Genomic DNA, 25,544 nt, shown 5'->3' on the forward strand with positions numbered 1-25,544 from the left:
TACTATCATCTAAAATCGTCACATTCGAGAAATGTCGGTAACAATAGAAGCCAAAATATTGTCATTCCATAGCCACCCTTCGCCCTCCAAACTCCAGCGCTAGGGTTGCGACTGACTTGCAGTTGTTTATTAGTCGCCTACTACGACACTCAGTGCCCTCCGTGGTAGGGTTATTCTCTACACGAGTAGATTGTAGCATTGAATAAAAACACTATAAGAAGCCTAACGCTTATGGAAGAAAGCGCGACAAATCCCCTTGCACCCGCATTGGTTGTGATCACCGAACTCTCTTTGCGGTAAATAGGAGGAAAGCAAATTCTCATTCTTCTCAGTTCAAGAATCGACACTATTGACAGTGTTTCCATTATATTCTCAGTTCAATCTCTGTCGCGCTTTATTTCCACGGGGTTAGGCTTCTTATAGTGTTTTTATTCAATGATTGTAGCGAGTATTCTAGAAATTTAGAGAGATATCGGGTCCCCACCAGGCGCAATCAAGTCTATCGAGATTAGTTTCCGGCGATAAATAAGGAATGAAGGCAAATGCGACGCGTTTTTTCCGGGAAATGTGAACTGCTTATTCGCAAATTTGCGAAAATATTTCGTGATTTTTCTAGAAACTTTCCGTTTGCTATATAGGCAAAGTGTAGCGTGTGTAATGGCAGTTCCAAGATTGATGCCGAAGTGATTACTAGCTGAGGTCGCCCTCGTAAGTGATAAATTTGTACAAGACTGTTAAACATTCACTAATAATTGTAAATAAATACACTGTGCCCAAGATAAGGATACCTATCATGGGATCTCCGAAACCATAGAAGATACGACGGTCAATTAGAGAAAAGATGCAAGGAGTTATTATCATGCTTTAAAGAAAACCTGAAACCAGATAATCCGAAATTTGCCGATTACGTTTTTATTTTTTCCTGATGTTATTTGACAGATACAAAAAAATAAAATTCTGGTTGCCAGTTTGTGAGCTCTGTAAGACACCGTTGAGAGAGTTTCAATACAGTCTTTCGTTTCAGAGAAATCATCAACTTTATTTTTTATATGGCAGGTAAAAAAAGTACATACTGTATTGAGTACCATCTTTAATTAGGAGTGCAACTATGTACGGCACACAAAAAAAATAGAAGTTGGAAACTGTTGGTTTCAACAGGATGGTGCACCCGCGCACAACTTCCTAATCGTGCGAGAAAAATATAAAGAAATGAAGATATTGGCTCCTGGAAATGCCACTGACCACGTCAGATTGAACTACTGCTATGGACTTTAACCGAAAGGCCGTTTTCTCTCTAGAGGGAATTTGTCTGGAGCGAAAGGAGTAAACTCTTGCATGACGAATTTTCGTGAATGAATTAATCGGTGGCGAATTTTTCCAGAGCGGATACCACGGGCCAGTATTCTGGGGCAAAAATAATGTCAGGTCGAATTTTCCTGAACCTGAATTTTTCTTTAAAATACTCCATGGAGAATAATAATAGTTAATAATAGTTTATTGATCAACAGAAGAAAAACTTCCAATAAATAAATATTACGGTGGAGAATTTTCCGGAGGGAGGGAAAGGGTTCGAGAGCAAACTTTCGGGAAACAAATCTTCCTGGGGAAGTTTTCTACAATCGTTATACAGTGACTTTAGGAAAAGTAGGCAAGATGTCAATTTAAAAAAATTGAGGGACAAATTTTCGTTTTCCACAACATAATTAAAGGCAACAATAAACGTTAATATACATTTTTCTATTTCGCTAACTTTATTTACATGGAGAATGGAGATGGCGTTACTGATCGCAAAACTTTGCAGTTTGATCTGTGCAATAAGTTGCAATAAAGATCTTGGCTGGTGGTTTTCTTAGTTATATTCCAATTGCAGTTAACGTTGTCGCTCCTTCTCAAATTTAATAGCCATATTTATCTCTTCTTACATTAGATCGTGAAAGGCTGAAAAGACCGTATAACTTGGAATTCACACAATTTAGTAAAGTGCTTAGAGTCTTGTGGCAGAGTTGGTCTTTTAAGTATCGCACTCGGTTTTGTTAACGGCAAGCTTGCAGTTTAATTAATTGATAGAGGCAGATTCCTGCTTTTTGGGCGATTAGCTGTAAGCATCAGACGCCCTCTAAATGACGTTGTTACACTGTACAGTCTTGGTAATGAATCATGCTCCAAAAATTTAATCGCGTTAGGTGTGCTTTTGATATTCCCTGCACCCTATCTATAATCATCGGGTAGCATGGGTTATGCTAGTTGAAAAGCACGGCATATAGTTTTGTACATCCACTTGCCCGGAAAACGCCGAAATGATGTTTTTATTGATCCCCCCCCAGAAGTGAATTACAATCGTGTAGCTGGTAGAACGAAAGCTCATTAATATTTTTGGTATTTGACATTCTTCTCATTTTTTCGTTTATTTCTTTTAATCTTTGTAGGCCGATTACCATAAATAGTATGGAAATAAGCAAGCAAACACAAAAGGTCGGCATATTCAAATAAAACACAACCTTAATTACCTGTACATAATTTTGGAGAATATCGAATTTATGCGTTGCATTAATTATCCAAGACCGTTTTCGACTTTTTTCCATCGTCACCTCACCGCAGTTCGCGAGGGTGACGTCCGCCCGCGTTTCTCTATTGTCTCCTCATTCCCCACTTGCTCCAAGGCCTTCGTTGATATTGCATAGCAACAGCCACGACGACCTCACGCTCGCCTTGAGCCTTTTAGCGCAATCACTACATTTATACGCATATTACTTTATATCTCTCTACCTCTAAATGGTAATTGTACGAAACGAAAATTACACGTGCTGCACGCATGCATTTCAAATTGAAAAATATTGACGCAATCCCCAATCGGGGGATCACTCTACACAACCCCCAAGCTTGATTTCATAATTTATTAGACGATAATTTCGTCCCCCTGCGGTTATAGCTATTTTCCGCGAGATGACATTCTAAAGGAATAAAGTTAATAATTATTCCTTCTCTTTAATTAAGTTGTACTGTACGCGAAATTCCTCCGGCATTTATTACGGAAAAGTAGAATAGTGCTTTGCATATCTGAGAAAATTTCGCCCGGTTTTAATTTCATAATTCTTGATTTTTGTCACGATGCCTTTAAAATTAGTAACTTATATAATAATGAAAAAGAAATAAGTCCGTGTTCATTTTTTTATTGCTCGCCTTTTTTTCGCGATGCATCGTCGAAATTTAATTTTCTGCGGCATCTAAGCTTTTGTCTCGATATTAAATCGATTTTTAGCGTAATGGAATATAGAGTTTTTTTGGCGTCAAATCGGTTTTACTACTCGCGAATAAGATTATAATTGAAATTGAAACGACATTTACAAAAATACGTAGTCGATTCGGTTGTGTATGTTCCGTTCGTTTTAGGCCGAGTTTTTTTTATTACAAATTGAAACGTTGAGTCTCAACAGTTCGCCTCTCTCCAACATACATAAAGATGAATTATTGTTTAATCTTCGTGAATATCTACAGATGCGGATGTGATTTAGGTTCTTCTTCATTCCGTGATTGGTTTGTCTCGAAAAATATATCTCCGATGCTATCGATCCGACTCCGTGCAGCATTTGCATATTTTTATTTGCAATTTCATCGAAAAAGTTAATGGACAGCGCGGTCAACTTTTTGGCCAAGTTGAATTGAAAATGCGGACATTATCATTATGGTGTAGCAAAAATTTATACCTGTGTGAACCTGGCCCCCCAACTTTAGAAAGCAATAATTTTCGTGATTGAAGGGGATTGCGCTTTGTTTGCGCACAATTGCATTTGGTTTGCGCGCTGCCGGTTTCAAAATTACAAAGGAATCAAAGTTGGGGGGGCCAACTTCACAACTGCCCCTCAAGTTTACAAATTTGACATTTTTTTTCTTGTGATCGTTTGCGCTTCGTTTCGCTCCCAATACCTTCGTTTGTGCCTCCGTCGTTTTTGAGTTATTGCAAATACAAAATTCCATATTGGCCCCCCATTTTTAAAATTTGCCATTTTTTTTCTTAATGTGCGCATGCGCAGGCTGCGCAATATCAACTTTCTTATTTATTAATAGTTTTGTTGAAATTCTAAGTACAGATACTTCTAGTAAAGTCAAACATATCGCAAATAGTAAAAATCAAATGTGCCCATGCGCGCAGACTGCGCAATGCCAACTTTTTTATTTATAGAGATGTGTTTTTGAAATTTAACCACAGATGCTTCTAGTAAAAATAAACATATGATCGCATATGGAAAAAAACAAAAGTGCGCATGCGTAATGTCAACACTCGCAAATCCATAGAATGCGAAGCGTTAACTCTTTGGTTTTAATTTTAACCACAGATGCTTTTAGTGAAAGCAAACTTTAACCTAAAAATAGATCGTTTCAATGACCTTTATGGAAGTACTGATCAATGCATGGTAAATGCGCCTTTGGGCGAAAACTTTTTTCTTTTTTTTTGTTCCTTTTACATAGTGCCCATAGGTTTCGTCATCTCGGGTTGATGTACCAATTTATATCTTTTATTTTATAGCACATGTTAAACTGACATTTTAATAGGTTTCAATGAGAAGGCTAAGTCGCCCAAATTTGATTCCTTCGTAATTTTGAAACCGGCAACGCGCAAACAAAATGCAATTGTGCGCAAACGATCAAATGGAAAAAAAATGGCAAATTTGATAAATGGGGGGCCAGTATGGAATTTTGTATTTGGAATAACTCAAAAACGACGGGAGCGCAAACGATGGTATTGGGAGAGCAAACATGCGCAAACGATTACAAGAAAAAAAATGTCAAATTTGTAAACTTGGGAGGCAGTTGTGCAGTTGCCTCTCTCCTAAAATTTGATTCCTTCGTAATTTTGAAACCGGCAGCGCGCAAACGAAGCGCAATCCATTTCAATTATTGCTTTCTAAAGTTGGGGGGCCAAGTTCACACAGGTAAAATGTATGCATGGTTAAATTTATTTAAAATATGGCATCGCCGCTTCTTGTTGAAATAAATATAAACAAAAATAAGTTTCTTTAGAACTTAATTTTCCCACACGGAAACATCTCGTTGAGACCCACCATCGTCCCATTCTGGTAACTACATTTGACCCACTGTTAATAGAATCACGTAAAAATGTGCTTTTGCGGATTCCTAAAGTATACTGAGATCCCAATGATAACCTAACTCCACACGTTTCGGTTTCAAAATATGCGACCTGAATCAAAATGTTCCACAATAGTAATACTACGTAGCATTCAATTCCATTTTGGCGTACTTATATACTATGAACCACGTATACTTAGAGATGACTCATTTTCAAAATCGAGTGATTTCATATTCAGGGCGACGTCAGGGTCCACTGTTGATCGGCGATTTGTTATAATGCGCACCGGTAGATGTCTTCACTGTACTCTGTCAAATCGTGAATGCAGAACGTACAACGTGTTACCCCGTTTTCAAACTAAAGGCGATTATGAATTGTTGATATAAGAATCGAATAATGTAGCGAACATTCCAGCAATTTCTATAGACAGCGAGGCGCTATGAAAGATCGGCGAGTAATTCTTCCTAGAAATATTACGTGTTTGTGCAAGAATATTCGGAAACGACCTTGAGAGCTCGAAAACATTGAACGAACATGTCGGCAGTATTTGATTGTTTTTTAAACAGAGTTTCGAAAATGTTCCCAACAAAAGCAGAACTGGTTGATAGGGTGTTTATTCTTGGAGACTGTTACCGAAATTGTTTGTTGACGGCACAAGAGTATGCTGTGAGATATCCTGGCAGCACACATTCAAATCCACGCGCGTTTCAAAAGGTGTTGGATAGAGCGAGATACTGATTTATATCTTTTATTTCCGTTAGGCGCGACTTATCAGTGGAAGACTGATTCGCGTAAACTTTCTACGTACTTTAGGAATGCTTACTTAATGTAATTTAAATTTTATTATTTAAAATTATCGGTTACGTTGTTTTCTAAGGTAAATTTAATTATCTGGCCCGCAAGCACATTTTTAATTCAGTTAGGATTAGGTTTTTTGTCCTTTTGCAGGATTGTAAGAATTCATAAATTCATAATACCACGTATGCATACTGAGATATTTAGATATTTTCATGCCATTTATAATTCCTTACGCAGGGAAGTAATAAGGGTTATTTTAAAAACACGCCAATATGAAAGTGGAGTAATCTCTTCAAATATACTTGAGTATTTAAATTTGAGTTATTTTTCCAAGTTTTGGTCACGAATTTTTAAAAATTAATGTACCTGCAGTGAAGGGAAAATTAAATTAATTCTTTCCTAATCCTAACCCCCTTAATCTGAGTTATACGGAGATGAAAAAGTACATAAGGCAGATCCAAACGTACTAAAAACGAAAGGAAAAAAAACGAAGGTTGCAACCAGATTTTATACATCGAACCTGTGAATATTATTGACCCCTTTGTATTGTATTGTATGGTGTATTATACACGATGGTCCAGACAGATGATTTAGCAAATCAGAAGGCTTTGGAACTATTTAAGCAATGCAGGAATGACTTAATAATTTGGTCGTACACACGTATCCACCTAAAATGCATGAAATTTACTTCTAGGGCATTGAATTAATGGGTTGAACGTTTTTCCAACGAAATTGGTAAGAAATAATTGACATAATTTAATACCAATCTCTGGGATATTTCGTTACTACGATCTCGAGTAATATATAAAAGGCGGTGGAACGCCCAGCAGTTAGTGAAACGAGAAACTTTTGTTATCTACAATCAACCAGACTTGAGCATCATAAAAGTGACATGCAAATCAAGTACGTCAAAAAAAGAAACTTTAAATCGCCCTTAAGTCTATCACTCGTCCGTTTAGAATAAAAGGTCAAGTTTAACACAAATTCAATTTGAAATTCGATAGCATGAAAGGTTTCCTGAAAGGGAACAAGGGATTAGAGACAGCTACGTTTTGTTGTTAAGACGACAAGCACGAAAACAGGTGGCATGTAATGTACTAAATAGAACAATTCGAGTAAAGATTAAGACATATGCGATACTGAACTGAAAATGTAAGACATGACAGCGTGACACAAGTTGGAAAGTTGTTCCCTCAAGTAGCAAAACTGAGTTATAAATCATCTACTCAAACAATTATGAATACAATGTTGTTGATGTGAGGTGCTTTTGTTGGGTAGTAAACAAATAAAAAGATTATCCTAAAGCAAAAACGAGCCTAATACTTTGTTTGAGATTGAACGATATGGAGACTACACGGTGAGTGCATCTGAAGTCATTTGTTGATGTATTAGTTTTGATAAATAAAACTATTAGCTCGTCATTTTTTACGTTGAGGATTTGGCGCCCAACGTGGGGCATAATCATTTGACTTGGGAAACTGCGATTTTGAGTTTGTTAAATTCATGATCATAAAAAGTAACAAATTACATAACTTTTCAAAAACTGGACCTAGTTCTAAAAAATTCATATTTAATTTAGCTCCCCCCTCCACCCCCCTTCAAAAGTTTCTGTACCCATACCAGTAATAAGAGTTCTAGATCTAGATGAATTTTCCCTTTTATTTATTTTAAATAATTACAGTCAAAAAATCAAATTTTCTACGTGAAAACAGTTTAGTTCTATGGTTTGCAACACACTGTTTTCTAGTGTAGCTACTAACATCTCGACCAAGGTCTTAAATCACCGAGTCACGCAGAAAGGGTTCAAAATTCAGTTCAATGACTTTTTCCAAGGCTGTACACTGTACGATTTTCAACACTTTTATAGTGTGCTCGTAATTAGTGCTATCAAAAAAGTAATACAGTATAATGTGTACCTACTAGTATGTGCGCTTTTTAGGTCAAACTTAAAATGGTAAAATCAAGATTTGAACATATTGACTCGCTTAAGAAATACGAGGGAAAACCAAAAAATTGTCAATTTGAGAATAACCCATATTTTCTTAGTTAATACAGATACGGAAAAACGTTTATCACAATAGTTTCTTTATAATACTCGTGGATTTAAAAAGGTTCAAATAATTAAAAAAATACAAACAATTCCCAAGAAATGTTTTTGAATTTTTAAGTCTGTTTTAAAACTTTTGGAATCAATATTAATTTTTTTAAATTGTTTGTTTTATATTAAAAAAATGAGGTTAGATCCATTATCTTTTTTACCTGATCCCTTTTCAATATTAACAAATTTTGATTTTTTCATTTTAAATTTGAATATTTGTTCAGAATGGCCATATATTTTCTTAGATAAAAAAGATACGGAAAAATGTTTATTACAAAAGTTTATAATGATTGTGAAATAATCTGCCGTTATCAGATTGAGTATACGATGTCGGATGAAAAGTGATCCGATCTAGCCACATTTTTTTAATTGGAACGCCCTGTATATTACAATTTAAAAAGACTCTCTTCAAAAATATAACGTACAGGAGGGACAACTTTCAAAAAAGATTCAAGTGATTCAAAAAATATTCAAAACATTTAAATAAGATTTTAAAAAAAATTAAAAGTTTCAAATGATTAAAAAAATACAGTTAAAATCCTTTTTCAATCCATATTGAATTGCATTTTTTAGTGTTATAGTTTTGAAAAGAGAATTTAATATGCAATTTCCACCAAAAATAATGACGGGACACCCTGTATATGAGAATATCTCACTTTATTAAGTAAATCGCAGGGATTACTCATGAATAAACGCAAAAGTTGGTTTATTTTATTTGAATTTGTTGTCTCAATGGCTATTTTTCCTTTTAGAATTGTTAATTGCGTAATTTTTTTTAAAATCTTATCGTTTTTGTAAATTATTTATTTATATTTGTGTCTTTAATTGTTGCGTATTGATAAATCTGGGCGCTTGCGATAAGGAGTTTTATCGGGCCAAAATTAATTAACGCACATCTGGTGTTGATAGCGAAGACGGAAGTGTTTCGAAGAATTGCGCGTTATTTCGGCGTAAGTGGGGACGCATGCCTTCGAAGCTGGTGTTATTGACTCTAATTGGCGGTGGCGGTGTTTTGAAAATTGTGGAATGAAAGAAATTACTTTACAGTGGAGGTGGTGTTGAAGGCGAGTTCGTCGGTTCCGAAGTAGTAAAAGTTTGTGGGAAGTTTTTAAAGCGATTTGTTCGTATTCAGAAAAATTAGTTCGAGTGTGAGTAAACAAAGCAGTGCTTAGTAAAAGTTAAAAGTATCTCCCGTCCGAGCAGCTATCGAAAATGTTTTTCAACTTCTTAATCTAGCCAGTTCGAGTCAGTGGGTTCAGTTTACTAAAGAAAAAGTGACCGACTGCGTACGGGGTATTATGTCCAAACATGCTTTGTAAGCTGCTCTTTCTTTCAGTGATATTGTTTTGTTTCATGCGTTTCGAAATAAATTTTTGTCGTGTTAATCAAAAGTTGTATAAGTCGATCGAAGCCACCGAGGCTCTCGATTTGAGAAATTCTTTCTTCTAGCAGATGCCGAATGTGTACAAGGAGTAATTATAAAATTCTACGTTTCAATTTTGATTTGTTTTGAGCTAACTGGACATGTGTTTTGTAGGTGGCGTAGTAATCGCACGCCATTGCACAAAGTAATAGAGTGTTCCATTTAAAATAAGCAAGTTCTGTATTTCCGTTTGTAAAATAAAAGGCAACGGGAATTCTCGGTAACGATCGTCATTAATACGTATGTATCAAGCAATAAACTATAATAGCCTAAATATCAGTAAATAGCACAAGGGGTTTCTTCCAAAAAGAAAAACAAACAACCAACTGCAAGGAATTATGTATCGAAAAGCGATAATGAGCCCTAAAATTCTACTCATGTATTAAATGATCGCGAGTATATATATTTTGGGGGAGAATTCCCGACAACTTCTTGGTGTAGCAATAAAAATCAGCACTTCCCTTTACTACACAGCATGTAGACGTCCGGGTCCGATGTGCTTGTGACAATACAATAAATTCTCCACAATTGAACTCGACGCGATGGTTCTGCCCGCCCTAACGTTTGCTACCCTACATTTCTTTCCTGAAATTACCTTAACTTCGCCCAAAATTTAGTGCATCCAGCTTTCGCGCGACCGTTCAACATAACATACATTACGAATCGGCAACATTAATTCTTTCCTCGAATTTCTAGCGAATTTTGATTCAATTTAAGAGTAAACGAAGGACAGGTCAATTCGTTGTGTGTGCTACTTAATTTAATTGTAAAAGTACAGACTGCAATCAGTTAACGATGGACCGGTTCATTGTACAAAATGCAACCCCTCCTTGAAATTATTTATTATTCAAACTAAGGGAAGCTTCTCTCAGCTTACTGTAATAAATTGTGACAAGCCAAATGACAGAGATGATATACTTAGCGTTTTTGCCATAAAGAGAACGACTATAATTTACTTGGAGTACTTCCGAAAACGATTTGCTTTATGCCGCGCGCCTATGGACTATTTGTAAATCGAATACTTACTTCGTTAATGTGTTTGTAGGTTTTAATAAGATCAACACTAAGTTTCCTAAGGGGTGCCGTTGATGGTTCTCGAAAGGTGTGGGGTATTCGGGCCTGCATTGCCAAGATGTCCGTTGGAGCCCCCATCGACAAAGGCTCTTCCGCCACCAATCTTCCGTAAAGAGGCACATGCCGACGAGAAGTTGTATCGCTTCCACCACCGGCCGGCACTGTAACAATTAAATTCATTAAGAAAGGGGTGCCAAAATCGACGGGCATCACGTACGAAAACTGCTACTCGCATTATAGCACTCGTACCACATGTCAGCCGATCAACAGATTAACTTCGATAACAATGCGCTTAACTAACACTAATTTCTCCCGACTTCTTAGAATAAACAAATTAGCATATTTAAAGCAATTATTTTCTCTTCCCAGGTAATTACGTGACAATTAGATAATGAATACCAAATCGATTTCCAATCCCATTAAAGATTGGCAAATGGAATCGGGATATCCAGCGTATACGTTATAGGTTGAATTTCAAAGAGACAACACATACGCGTGATCGTTCATTTACATAAAGGTCGAACTTCGAGGACAGGAATGAAAATATTTTGTTGCCTAAATCGACTTGCCCCCCAAATTTGAAATTTCATTAAAATGTTATTAGATGTCGAGATAAACACAGTTTGTATAAAGGTGGTAATGAAACCGCCTTTATTATGCGAGTTGCTTTCTCAAGAATGTCAGTAGCTTCAAATGGAAATGCCGTAGTAGTTCCATTAGATAACCATAATGGGAACACCCATAAAATTATTCCCTAGAACGAGACGTTTGTTGGACGCAATTTTAATACCGCCATCTTAAAAAAATTGCGTTGCGTGTGTGTGAGATGCGGTTAAAACAGAGCCAAAGCTTCGACCTTTTCTTTAAACTGTCGTGAGGTAATTAATTTCCTGTAATCGAAGCAACTCGATTGCAAATGATTTCTACTAATTGCGGGATTTCAGGGAATTTCGCAGGATTGCAGGGGATTTTTTGAGGGTTCAGATTAGATCCGAGCTCTAACTATTATACCTACATATTCATTCTTAGAAACAAGGAATACCAATTACTTTTATAGGACATTCTGAGACAAAACCAAAAATAATTGAATTTGTCAAATGGGACACTGTATGAGGTTTCTACGCTCGCAAACCTTGGTCTGGCCGCTTCTGATGGTAAAACAAGGCACAGACGAATAGACAAAAACAATCAAGGTAGTAAGTATAAGTAGCTGTTAATAAATGATTAAAATAAAAGCACAGTTCCATATTGACAAATACTTTCTCGAAAAGAAATGTTATCTACCTCTCTGACTTTTTTTTACAGTCACCCTCAATTCATTCGTATACTATCTTGCATAGTACGTTACTAAAGAATGTATAAAAGAACCACGAATATTATTTTATTGTTTCCTTAAGCGATCGATTTCGGTTTTTTTAGGTTTTTTTTATATATCTGATGATGGATATATAAAAAACCCGAAATCGATCGCTTAAGAAAACAATAAAATAATATTCGTGGTTCTTTTATACATTCTTTAGTCATAAAGCAGAACCAGAAAATGGAGATCTTCATAGAAAATATAATACGTTATTTTATAAACTTTAAGGAAAAATTCAAGATTGATTTCACAAATGAAATAATAAATGTTTAGTGTCACTGGTTTTATAATTTTTTTCTCTATCTATCCAATATGAAACTAAACATTTTTTGGTCATATCTACAGACGCCTAAATGGCGGCAACCAGCACCAGCAAAGCTGGATTGGAGCGTTCGGGTAAATTCTATTTGACAAGAATCGACATTCTCGCGATTTCGCCCGAATTCACCCATGATACTTCCCATCAGCGATGATTGATGCACACTGTTGCTATAATTTTACTCGCAGGGATGTTTCTGTCAAAATTTCAAGAAAATTGCTCTGAACAAGATTAAATGTCCCCCAAAATATGAACCATTTTCCTCGAAAATAGAGCAATATGAAATATGATGATTTTGTGCCCATACACTTGCACTAGGATTCTATTACAAAAGCTCTTAATGAAAACGCGTTTGAAAAGTGTTAGTCATCAACATGTGTAATAGTTACACTAATTACTTGATTAATGAGCATGATTTCTAATTCCATTTGCAATTATAGATACTGCTATTCACTATGTTTAATTTCCAGCAATTTACAAAGCGGTGACAAATAGGCTGATTACAATTACATACGAGCCATTAGACACAAATGTATTAACATTTATATACTTCACGTATTCGATTCGCAAATTGACGGCGAATAACCACTATCATTTGATGCTTCGTCATATTTGTATTCAAAATATTTCAGAATTAAAGGTCGTCCTGCGCACGCTCAGAGTTCGGGTCACAATCGCAACATATTGGTTACATAAAATCAGGCACGTGACAATAAACAGTGAATCTATAAATCATGATTCAAATTGTTAAATTAAGCCATAAGAATAGTTCATGCACGCGCAACAAAAGGAGGCGCCCGTGTGTCCGTTTTCGCAACAATTTTTTTCGTGAATTACCCCTTAACTGGTCACAAGACTTTGATTCAGCTGCGAGTTTATTCTTCAGCTACCGATCTATCTGTGTTAACGTTTTAGTGTCCTCCCCGGCGAAAAAAACCGATTGACACCACCAATCCATCCTGTATTAGTGCGCAGGTGTATGGCCCCAATTCGCTCAAGATTGAATGCACATTCTCCCACGGCTTAGAACGTACTACTTAAATGTTTTATTCACACCCATTCTGGGACATGCAACGTTCTCCATCAATAGAGCAGATTTTTTTCTAGCCAATCAAATCCTTAGAAACCCAAATAGGCGTATATACAGGGCGGACTTTTTTCTGGGATACTGAAAATATCTTTAAAACAATATTTTTTTCAAAGAAGCTTTTAATGCTATCCAAAATTATGTATAAAAAGTTTACTACCAATCGACATACCTTAAAATTGCCATCAATGGCGTACGTCTGCAGGATCAGGGGGTATATTTAATTTAATGGCATATATATTCTTAAAGTCTTAGCGTATTTTTTAAGAATAAAAAAAAATGTGCTATTAATAGTTTACGTTATTTTCGTCCGCCCGGATCCACTTCTGTCATGTTGAACTACTTTTAAGGAAATGGTCCTAGAGTCCTGGAATTTTGTGCAATAACTTTTACATGCGACAACCAATTGGGCTCAGATTTTCCATACGCATCCCTTTAGCGGTTCCAAGTACACACTGTGTCCAAGATAAGGATGTCTATCATGGAAACCATAGAAGATAAAACGATAGTCAAATTAGACAAAAGAGTTATTACCATACTTCACAGAAAACCAGAAAATTCCGATTACTTCTGAAGATATGTCGGAAAAACCACCGATTTGGTTTTTTTTCTGGTGTTATTTCAACTGACAAAAACACTTCTTCATTGCCACTTTTTGAGCTCTACAAGACAACGTTTCGTTTCGGAGAAATTATCATCAACATTGTTTTTTTATAGGGTCCGTAAAAAAAAGTGCAGACTGTATTGAGTAGCATTTTTTTATTACGAATACAACGATATATGGCACACAAAAAAAACAGAAGTTGGAAACTGTTTGTTTCAACAAGATGGTGCACCCGCGCACAACGGCCCAATTGTGAGAAAATATCTATGGGACAAACTTTCCATTTCCCAAAACATTTGTTCGATGGGTATTCTCAAACGATTCGCGGTGTTGTGCGCGGTTGCACCATCATGTGGAAACCAACACTTTCCAACTTCGTAATTAAAAATTCTACTAAATAACAGTATGCACTTTTTTACGGCATTTGATGATGATATCTCAGAAACGAAACGTTGTATTGAAAATCTCTCAACCGTGTCTTCTAGAGCTCAAAAAGTGGCAATGAGAAAGTATTTTTTTTTGTATCTATTGAACACTAGAAAAAAATAAAATCGAAATCGGCAAATTTCGGTTTTTCTGGCATATCTTCGGAAGTAATCGGAATTTTCTGATTTTCTTCAAAGTATGACAATAACTCTTTAATTGCCCATATTTCCTCTACTTTGACCATCATCGTATACTCGTATCTTTTATACTCATATAGTGTTTGGTCTTCCCAATATATTTAATTTGGTTGTTATGCCAAACAATATTTTTATTTATTTTTGTTTAATTATTAGAAACAGCAAGGGAATTTATTTCAATTTGTTTGAATATTAAGTATTTAGTTTGAATGTTGTGTGAACACGTTGAGCTTGATACTCGCGGCCAGGGAGGGGGCTTGCGTCGTTCGGTCGACATAGTGGAACATTATTATTATGTTTTTGACGTTTGAAAGAAAGTTTATGTTAATGTGCTGCTCCTATCGCATCCTTGCTACCACAGACCAACTACCGCTACCGAGACGCCACTGCATTGCTGGGATCCATTAAAACAAAAGTGAGTGCTTGCTCAACGCTGCCGCTTTTTTTTGCACCCGCTTAAGTTTATCACACCGCTTAAACATATAGTTTGGGAGATCCCCATTATAGACATCCTTATCTTGGACACAGTGTATATTTTGAACATGGGAAGAGACGAGGGGTGAACACACGTTCTACCTTTCATAGCTGTTCATTTAAAACCTACCTGCTTTCCCGCCGGCGGCCCAAGATGTTCATATAGAACAGACCTACTTTCCTGCTAAAATGTTAAAACCGATTTGGTCTTTCGAACCGGATCTGAACCAGCGACCTATGGATTCGGTCCTTCGAGCCGGATGAAGGCTACATTTCATTCTTCGAGCATTTAAATGAATCGATGGAGTCAGGACGTCAGAAGCTGCATACGCTGTCTGCGATTCAACCACAGTACGGCGCAACCATTAATGGGAAATCTCCCACCAGTTCGAGTAAATATGGTACACTCTTTATCCTTCACTTCATGGTACTGTAATGAAAGGTCTCAACGAACGGGATTAATTTATACCAACCACCTCCTTGACCTCCTATCGTGATCAGATACATGGGCGTACGCAGCTTTTGGTTTAGGGAGGGGCAAAAAATAAAATTGACGGAAAAAAATGTTTAATGAAAAACATAATATACATTTTTATTTTTAGTAGGTAATAGTTACCAAAAACGTCTTCAAAATTATTATATCTCAAAATATTAGTTATTACCGCTTTTATATCAATTAATTTTGTATTAAATATCTAAAAAAACACGGGGCGAAAATAGATAGGTAGATATAAAGGCCATTTCGGTATATCGGTTGAATTTAAGGCAAATCGGTAGATCTACCGAAAAATCGGTAGACGGAACATCACTGGTGCGTTAACGCGCGATTAGTGAACGATAACTTCGCTCAGTCCGACGGCAGGCGAGCCGGGCTGGCACCTAGCTATGCAGGTGCGATTTTCTGGATCGGTACTCTTAATTTATAACTTTCTCAAAGGAAAAAGTTTTGAATTAGAAGCCAACAAAGACAATTCTTACAGATATTTTTTAACAAACATAAAACGTAACCTGTGGCCAGGCCAATGGGGGGGGGGGGGGGGGGCAGCTGCGTATGCCCATGATCAGATATAATTCCTTATATCTCAAGAACAGATTATTGCAAGAGGCTACTCATAAAGGGCAAGTGAAACGTCTGGACTGGCGATGTCAAAACTTTCAGTGCAAATATCCGCAGAACGGAGTGTGGAAGGCGGGTAATCTCAAAGGGTGGAAAGATCGTCTAGACGAGATACATCTAGTGCGTAGATTGTCAGCAAACTTTTTATAATCGTGGAACTTCTTTGCAAAAATTGTAGTTTTGAAGTTGTTCCAGACAAAATTTCTACTGTGTAAATCTGGTTCGTAGTGATACGAAATTCCGGCCCATCAGCAGAATCCACGCTATATCCTATATCGCGACAGTCCTTTTACATGTAGTTAGCTGACCAGAACCGTACATAGAAACCATTGGCCCAAAAATAATCGAATACGTTATATATTGCCACATTCTGATAGAGCGTTAATTGTTTTAGGGCTTTAAAGTCTGGGTTAGTCTTTAAAAATGTTATGGGATTCTTCAAAACTATTGTTTTCAAGTGTCTCCCAAAATAATAAAAGTTTCATAGACTTTTCTTCGACCTTTTGTGCACGTTATAGCAAGTCTAGCAAGTCTTGAAATAGTTAGGACCTTACGCTAGCGATAATGCTAAACAGAAGAACCTTCCAAAACCGTTATCGGAATTTAGGGATTTTAAGAGCTTTTAGAGTTATGATCCATCGGTTCTTTAGGACCCCTGTTGAATCCTCGAGAGCTTGCTATGCGAAAATACGAGTCTGGCTCTATTTATAGAATGTGAACAAAACTACCAGTGGTGCCAAGTTAAGCTTTAGAAAATGGAGGGGGGGGGGTACACATGTTTTACCTTTCATGGTATTCTAATGAAAGTTCTCATCGAAATAAATTGGTTTGTACAAACTGTAATTTTCCCGTGCAACGGGGTGGAGGGGGGACTAGTTTTATCCTTCATTGTACTCTAATGAAAGGTCTCAACGAAAGGAAGAATTAATTTCTACCAACCATAGCCCTCCTCTTCAACCTCTTATTATGAACGGGTATATTCCATTATACCTAAAGAACGGATTATCGGAAGAGGGTACTCACAAAGGGCGATTAAGACGTCTGCAAGAAATATATCCATTGGTGATGTCAAAACAAAAGCTATTTCGGTTAAAAAAAATACGCTTTATCTGCACACTGCACAAGAGTTGTGCACAATTTATACTTGTTTTCAAATGAATTAGGAAAGTATGGATAACTTAAACCTTGTCCGAGCGAAAGAAATGTTTGTTATCGTCTCCAATTGTTACCCCATGCATACATTTTTCAAGGGGCGAATCAAAGCGCACTTTAAGTCTGAAAAATAAAGGACTTATTGATATTTCATTTGTAATATAACTGACAATGATGCTGTTCGTGTGCAGTGTTTTCCTTGATTTGATGATGCAGCTGTATGTAAGAATCTCTATAGCATTTTGGAAATAAAGACTCTATTTTGGTACCGGCGCTACCGAGTATCGTAAGACTATTTTCGAAAATTTAAACTGCACAATCCAATACTAAATATCAGATCTAAAAAAAGGGGCATTGCATTTAAAAAATCCGAAGTTTTTTGAAAAACCTGAAACAGCATTATTTGTACAATTTGTGAAGAGCCTGGATTAGTAAGAGGTCCATTTGAGGTTGGTCCGGAAGAGAAAGGCTCTGCGAGAATATTCTGGGTACCCGCCCGCTCAGTCTGGCCCTCCACGCTTAGGGGTAGTGATAATGAATTGAAAAAATTATCCAAGTTGCGTGCAATAGAAGAACTGAATTAGCATAAATCGTAAGCCAAAAGTGACTAAAAACACAAATGCAAAATTTCCAGGAACTCCATAAAAAGAAAAGTTCGCCATTTAAATCAGTCGGGCCATTAATTGCAACATAAATGAATTAAACTCATTTTTAATTTTCCAATTAAACATTTTCGGAGATAAAACGCTTGCGGCTAACCTCAATTTGTCCGCGTTTCTTATTTTGTATACGATAATTTCTTCAGTTTGTGTCTTTACATTACAACTTTAAATTAAAACCCTTTTAAGTAGATGAGCTTTTACAATTGTCCATTAGAAAATTACTTACTCGTTCGCCTATTCTTTCTAAAGCTACGGGAGACGCCGAGACTAAATTACTTTTATAGATAGTAGGTAATTCTTTACAAGATAATTACAGCAAATTACAGTAATCCCTATTAATAAGCAATAAAACAAACGGTCCATAGGAAAATATGATAAGCATATTAAATGGGAATTAAGTGCATTATAATTTCAAATTATTGCAAAATAGTGAAGTTTTAATTACGCGTATGTTATCATTAGTGCCATTTTATATCACTTACGGCATTTATCGACCCAGCTACAGTTGGCTAATATTCCCATTATGGCGGCTGATATTTGCCATAATATTTATTAGAAGGGCCAGAATGAGTTTACTTATTTATTAGTCACAAGGGCTACTACCGCCATATGTCGAGCAAATACGCCTCATACGTTGTTAGATCTTTAATTAAAAGCAGTCTAACCAACTTCGCCTTGTCTCGGTGACGGCGCGCTTTGATTTAAAGCATAAATCAAAACAAAAATAAAATCACTGACTGGTGCAGTAAAAGTACAACACTTTATAAGCCATAACATATTTTATTCCATCGACACTTTTCCTGTCAATTTGCCTTTTAATTAAAACAGTTCCCGTAATGTAGGTCTCGCTCTGCTCAGGTTTACGATCTCGCTATGCAGGGAAGACGTAAATACCGTACAACACCCATGCATAGAACTTAACCCTAAAATTAAATGACGAAACGCCATCCTACCTCTATTAACTGTCTATTAAAGTTATGGCGTTTCTTGGAGTATTCGTTTCTTTTTTCGAGCGGAAACGCATTTCACAAATACGGCCGTTTTCAAACAATAAAAGAACGATTTGGTAGTTCGAAACGGCGGCGTGTGAAGACAAATTTGAGTTGGAATTAATCCGATGGCGTAATTATGCTTTTAGTGTTCGGAAATCAATTGCAAAATATAAACTCGTTCCAATTAATTCATTTCTGACGGATTTGCGATCAGAGAGTTACTTCCGTCTCCGCATCAATCACGTTTGTTATATCGAGACTAACCGAGCAGACTTTAAGAATCAGAGTTTGACCTTACGTGTAGGTAGCTACTTTAATGCCAGGAGTAATTTAATCAACATAACATTAGTTACAGTAATACTCGTTCTCCCCCGCTTGACATGGAGCAATAAAAATTGCAATTGCATGCAAGTTGCAAGAAAAATTGCGAAAGGCATGCGCAGTTCAAAGCCAGCTGATCAATTGCTGCAAGAGACTTGCATGCAATTTTTATAGGACCGGTGCTATTTTTCTTGCATGAATCGTGCAATTCTAGGGATAAATCTAGTTGTTTTTGTGGCACCAACCTAGTAAAAGACAGCGGCGGCAACTGTGATGCTGAGAGACGCACTCATTACTTGTTTTTACTAATCTTATTTATTCTTGTAATTTTCATGTTTCTTCAAGCAATCAAAATTTAATTTTCATTTGAGGTTAACAACTTTGTTGACAAATCCATATGTTTCTTCTGTTGGCAGACATGTGGCAATTGAAATAGAATTGCACCATGTCAAATACCATGCAATGCTTATTGCATGCAAGGATTTGACCTTGCAATTTCTTTCTGCAAGTTCTTGCGCGTAGTATTGCTCCATGTCAAGCGGCCTTTAGACTTCTAGACAAAAAAAAACACTTAACCTTATACTGCTCATGTCAGGAAATCAAATTTGCAGAATTTAGCGGGGCCTATTACCTGTTGTAGCTACACTCACCTTATTTTAATCGCTGTTGTACCTGCCTTGTAAAAACGCAGTAGGGCTAGTGTGGGTTTCCAAATATTAATTGTGTAAAACTAGTGTTTAATGTCAATACCAACGCAATAAATCATCCCCTGAAACTGATATCCTTTCTAGGCAAAAATGCTTGCTTCAAAATTATCGTATAGTAACCCGCTATTTATTATCATTTTGTTCCGAATTTCATGTCTTTGCTATACTGGGCCAAAACCGAAATTAGTTCGCGATAGCCGACAATTTTTTATGATTTTGGACAAAAATACGCTATTATATTCGTTATGGCTGGCTGGTTATCCGACTGAGATTTCAGCTATTACAATAGCTAGAGAGTTCAAATTTTCACTAAAAGCTTTCTTTCACATAGTGTAAGATGTGCAGGCTCTAGTCTGTTTTGAGTTAGATTACTCGTGAGATCGATAATTTTAAACTTTGCTAATGAAATACTGATCTGCATTACCAAAAATGCGCTTTCATTATGCGTATGCTGATTTACAACTTGTTTTACTTTTGTTTATGTTTATTACAACTCATTCATTTCATTTATTGTCTACAATGACGCTACGTTGCTCCCGATCACCATGCTTCCGATTAATACTCGTATTTGAATGGGTAACCACTAGAGAAAACCTCGCTCGTTAATAAAAAATGTCCGTTATTTTTAGTTTTCGTATGCCTGATATATATATACATATCATGTCAGGATTTGAACAAAATCCGTCGGCCCGTTATCTTGGAAAAATGTCACCCTACGTATATACTGTGTCCAAGATAAGGGTGCCTATCATGGACATCTCAGAAACCATAGAAGATGCGGTCAAATAAGGAAAAAGTTGTGCAATGAAACAGTAATTATTATGCTGTGAAGAAAACCAGAAAATTCCGATTACTTCCGAAGATATGTCAGAAAACTCGAAATTTATCGATTTTGGTTTTATTTTTTTCTGATGTTATTGAAACAGATGCAAAAAATTAAAAAAAAAAACCATTTTTCATTGGCACTAATTGAGCTCTACAAGACAGCGTTGAGAGATGTTCAATGCAACGTTCCGTTTTGGAGAATTCATTATTTTTTTATATGTTCCGTAAAAAAGTATATACTGGATGGTACACCCACGCATAACGCCCTAATTGTGGGAGAATGCCTCAATTTTCTAGAAAACGGAAAATTTCTCCGATAAGTATTCTCGCATGATTAGGGCGTTGTGCCAACAATTTCCAACTTTTCTTTTTTTTTGTGTGTTACGTTGCACCTATTCGTAATAAAAAATGCTACTCAATGAGGTACCTACTTATGCCCTTTTTTTACGGGCCAGTTGTGATTTCTCCGAAACGAAACGTTGTATTGGAAATCTTTCAACGCTGTCTTGTAGAGCTCAAATAGAGAAAGTGTTTTTTTTCGTATCTGTTCAAATAACATCAGAAAAAATAAAACCAAATTCGGCAAATTTCGGTTTTTCTGGCGAAAGTAATCGGGATTGTTTGATTTTATTTACAGCATGATAACTCTTTAATTGCGCAACATTTTCTTGAACATAGTGTGTACGTACGATACAGACGGACAAACCAAACCAACTTTAAAAGTTGACTTTTGATGAATTTTGACATGTCCAAAGAACGGCGATCGCAATACCCACCTTAGCTCAAGCTATAGGAAGCTAAAAATCAAGCTGAGTAAAAGAGAGACAGACCGTGATGGCCATTCAATAGCACACCTTCTGGAAATCAAGTTATCAGGACAACGTCGATGTGGTGGGGCCCCATCTTGCTGAAAGTGTAAATTTTCTTAATCTAGTCCACTTGACTCTTCACATATTGTTCGGTCAGAGGATCTATCACTTCTTCCAAAATATTTTCCCTGTTAAATTTCCTTCTAGAAATATCGACCCAATAAATTAATTCTAAAGAATACCCGCCCAAACATTGATTTTCTGCGGAAATTGGGAGCGGCCTTCTTGAAACAAGTGAGGGATTTTGTTATCCCTGTACCCATAGGACAGGCGCAAGAAAATGCTTTTTGTTTATTGGATCTATCTTCAACATGTGACAATCGCTTTACCTGCAACTTTGTTAACACCAGCAGAAATACATTTGTGGAAGACAACACCAACTTTTATTGATTTATATACGATACGTTTGTCTTTACTAGAAATAAAATCTCGATTCCAAAACATCAACATTCATTTTATAAAAAATCTCCGTTTTACACCGGCTCAGTATTATTTAATAATGTAACAGAAACTCTAAAAAAAAATGAACCACCCCCTATTTAAAAATAGAACGAAACAGATATTACACAATAATTCTTTCTATTCAGTAAAATAAGTTATTGATTATATCTCTAATAACTCTAATCAAAACTTATTGACTTGATGCACCTGAGTTGTTCGCCCACAAATTTTATGTTGTCCATATTGTAACGGAAATGCTCCAGACATGACGTCGCCTTTGGCGCTCTGGAATTTTCTAGACGCGCGATGGTGAGGATGTTTGCAGCGTGTCTGGTAAATGCGCGAATGTTCTGGACTTACATTGCTTGCGTGTATAAATTGTTGCGGACCGAACATCGCGGCAGGTTTTACTATCGAACGAGATCGAGTACGTATGAAACATTAGAGCGCGGAAATATAAATTGCGAAGTGTGTGAAATAAATAATCGATATAAATTGTACGGTTTTTTTTTGTAGTGTTTAGTTTTGTTTAATAAATATTGATATAAATCGAACCCGAATTTATAAATCACGTTACAATATATATACATAATAACGGGCGATCAAAAATGAGTTGCTGTCGAGTCTCCTTTGGAAGTTCAAGTTAAGTACGATTTCCCATGTAAACAAAAATTTCGACTCATTTTTGATCGCATGGTATACATGTGATTTGATGTTTCTGTAATTGTTATTTACAATTTTCCGAATTAAAGATTATTATTATTATTAAATGTCTATAGTTAAAAATTCAAAGAAATATGGTCATAAATAAGAAAGTTGTCAGCCCGCGGTTTGGGCATGCGCGCATTTGATTTTTACTATACGCGATATGCTTGTCTTTACTAGACACATATATGGTTTAATTTTCGAAGACATATCTATAAATAACCTCGAAGATCGGTAATAAATATGAAATTCAAATTTTTGGAAATAATACCATTTTTAGCGCATTTTTTAAGAATTAAAAGAAATGTGGGACAACTAATTTGTCTCAGATTTTGCATGTACATTCCTCTAGTGATGCTATGTGAAAACTTTTGAAAACGGGGGGAGAGAGAGGGGGTAAATACACATTCTACCCTTCACAGTATTCTAATAAAACTATAACCTTCCTACGCGACCGGAGGGGGGGGGGGGGGGGTTATGTTTCATGGTATTCTAATTAAAAGAAACAAAAGGAACTGTATTCTAGGTGTCAATGAAAGGAACAAAACTTTTCCAATCAGAGTCTTGTTCCTCGACCCCCTATCGTGATCGATAATAATTATAATTACTTATATCACAAAGAGTGGATTGTCGGGAAAGCATACTCTCAAAAGGCGATTGGATCGTCTGGAAGAAATATATACATTGGTGATGTTTGTCGGAAGAGGGTACTCGCAAAGGCAAAATGAATCATCTGAACGAGACATACCTATCTATTGATGAAGTCCAACCGAATATCTTGAAAACGAAGTGTCAGAAGAGAGCACTCATAAAGCGCAAATGGAACGTCAGGACGAGACATATCTAATGGTAATATCAAAACGTTCAGTCCAAATATCTGCAGAACGGAATTGTCGGAAGAGGGTACCCTCAAAGGGCGAAAAAATCATCTAGACGAGACACATCTACCGGCGATGTGAAAATGAATAAGGTTAACAAATGTAAAGCATCGCAAATTACATTCCGTCTATTGTTTTTTAAGAGATAATTTTTAAAAAGAATAGACTCAAGCTAAAAAAGATTAAATAAATAAATGTAGGTATTTATTTCTATATGTATACCTAATCTATTTCTGTAAATTTATTTTATTATATCCAGCAAGGAATAGTACTTTTTGTACTCATTGAATGGAAAGATAATGTTTCCAAGCATCCTCGATGCACGGGAAAACGACTTTCCCGCATCGCGGTGTTTTTTAGTTTCCGCTGGAGAGAAGGGGTTATGCGCGTTCTTCGGTTGGTAGTACTTATTGAAGTCAACGAACGTCATGTCATGGTTAACTGTCATCTGCTGTAAAATCAATTAAACCGTTGGTTGAGGGTATTTAGTGCGATTAATCGGAAACAGACGTACACTAAGTTTTACGTAAATATATAAACAAGAACTTATAACGCAATCAAATTATTTTTCAGAATTGGAACTCAAGAAAAAGTAAAATTTACTGTTAAAACGTCTTAAAATGTGACCAGTGATATTCTGCAACTATTCGCATATGCAGTTTAAGAAAGCACATATTAACACACACAAAGCTTCCAAGGATTTTAAATGTAACGAGTGTATTTACGCAACTCAAGATATTCAGTGCAAATGATGCAATGCCGTGACCAGTAGTAGCACTCATTGCAAAGGCAAAATATGTATTAACCAAAGATGTGGAAGTTTTAAATGTGACCAGTGCATTATTAAAAGTGGGTAGTTACAAAATTATGTTACCAACCAAACATATGATTGTGTTACCAACTCATGATTAAAAAAAAGCTAATTTACAAAACTTTATTAATTTTGACCTTTTTTTACGCAATTCGTTACAAAAAATATTGTACCTAACTCTTTCGGAAAGAATTTTCCCGCATTCGCACTAAATGCAGCACTCCCTACGGTCGTGCTGCAAACAAAGTGCTCATGCGGGAAAATTAACTTACCGAACTTGTTAGGTAAATAACTATTGTGTACCAAGGCGGGAAAGTGGTTGTTTTCCGGGGCGAAGGAAGATATGGCCAGGCGAGGCGCAGCCGAGGCTGGCCACTTCCTGAGGCCCGGAAAACAACTTTCGTGCCGTGGTGCACACAATATTTTTTATCCTATACACTTACATTTAAAATATTAATCCCTCAACAACGTCCGACCGCAAGCGCTTGAATTTGGATTTGCTTTATCGCGTCAACATGCACGCGTTTGTTTTGTTTATTTCCACGTTTCCTGCTGACTATGCGAAAATTTTACGAAACGGTGCAATCTAAGTGGGCCCACGAATATATTTTTTACTCGTAGATTTACCCCTTTCTCTTATAATACAGTTCAACGCAAATTCAAATTCTAGCGCGCTTGCGATTGCACAGTGCGGAGTCATCGAAGGGAGTCACGGTGCAACACAGCACTGGTGCAAGTGGAGAATACCGATCATGTGCGAACTGAGTTGACATTTCCGGCATTTCACTGGCGCGTGATTATTTCCTTAGAAAATAACGAGATTTAAGGGGTTGTAATTAATACCAGGCGCATTTGAAATTATTACTGGTCTTGTGTATTAACAAATGTGTTTTAAAATTGAATGTGTGTTTTAAGGGAGAAAATCACACCGGTTACATTTTAAATCCTTGGCAGGATCCATGTCTTGTCCAATGTTAGATGCTTTTAAGACTGGATTTATGCTTGGTAACGAACGCGCAATGGGCACATTTTAAATCCTTGATGATCTTGTATTTTAAAAAAATGTGTTTTATAAATAGATTTATTCATTCCTTACAGTCACACTGGACACATTTTAA

The 25,544-nt window shown here is 36.4% G+C and overlaps 1 protein-coding gene across 3 annotated transcripts in view; it reads right to left on the reverse strand.

Annotated features, from left to right (window-relative positions):
* Positions 1-25,544, reverse strand: part of LOC116169463 (serine/threonine-protein kinase minibrain) — a 174,268-nt gene that overhangs the window by 40,573 nt on the left and 108,151 nt on the right. For all 3 annotated transcript variants that reach the window (XM_031485561.1, XM_031485562.1, XM_031485563.1), the window contains exon 2: positions 10,432-10,640. In XM_031485561.1, the coding sequence (XP_031341421.1) occupies positions 10,432-10,640 (209 nt within the window). The remainder of the gene's footprint in view (positions 1-10,431; positions 10,641-25,544) is intronic.

Source organism: Photinus pyralis, unplaced genomic scaffold (assembly GCF_008802855.1).
Source record: "Photinus pyralis isolate 1611_PpyrPB1 unplaced genomic scaffold, Ppyr1.3 Ppyr1.4_LG4, whole genome shotgun sequence".
NCBI lineage: Eukaryota > Metazoa > Arthropoda > Insecta > Coleoptera > Lampyridae > Photinus > Photinus pyralis.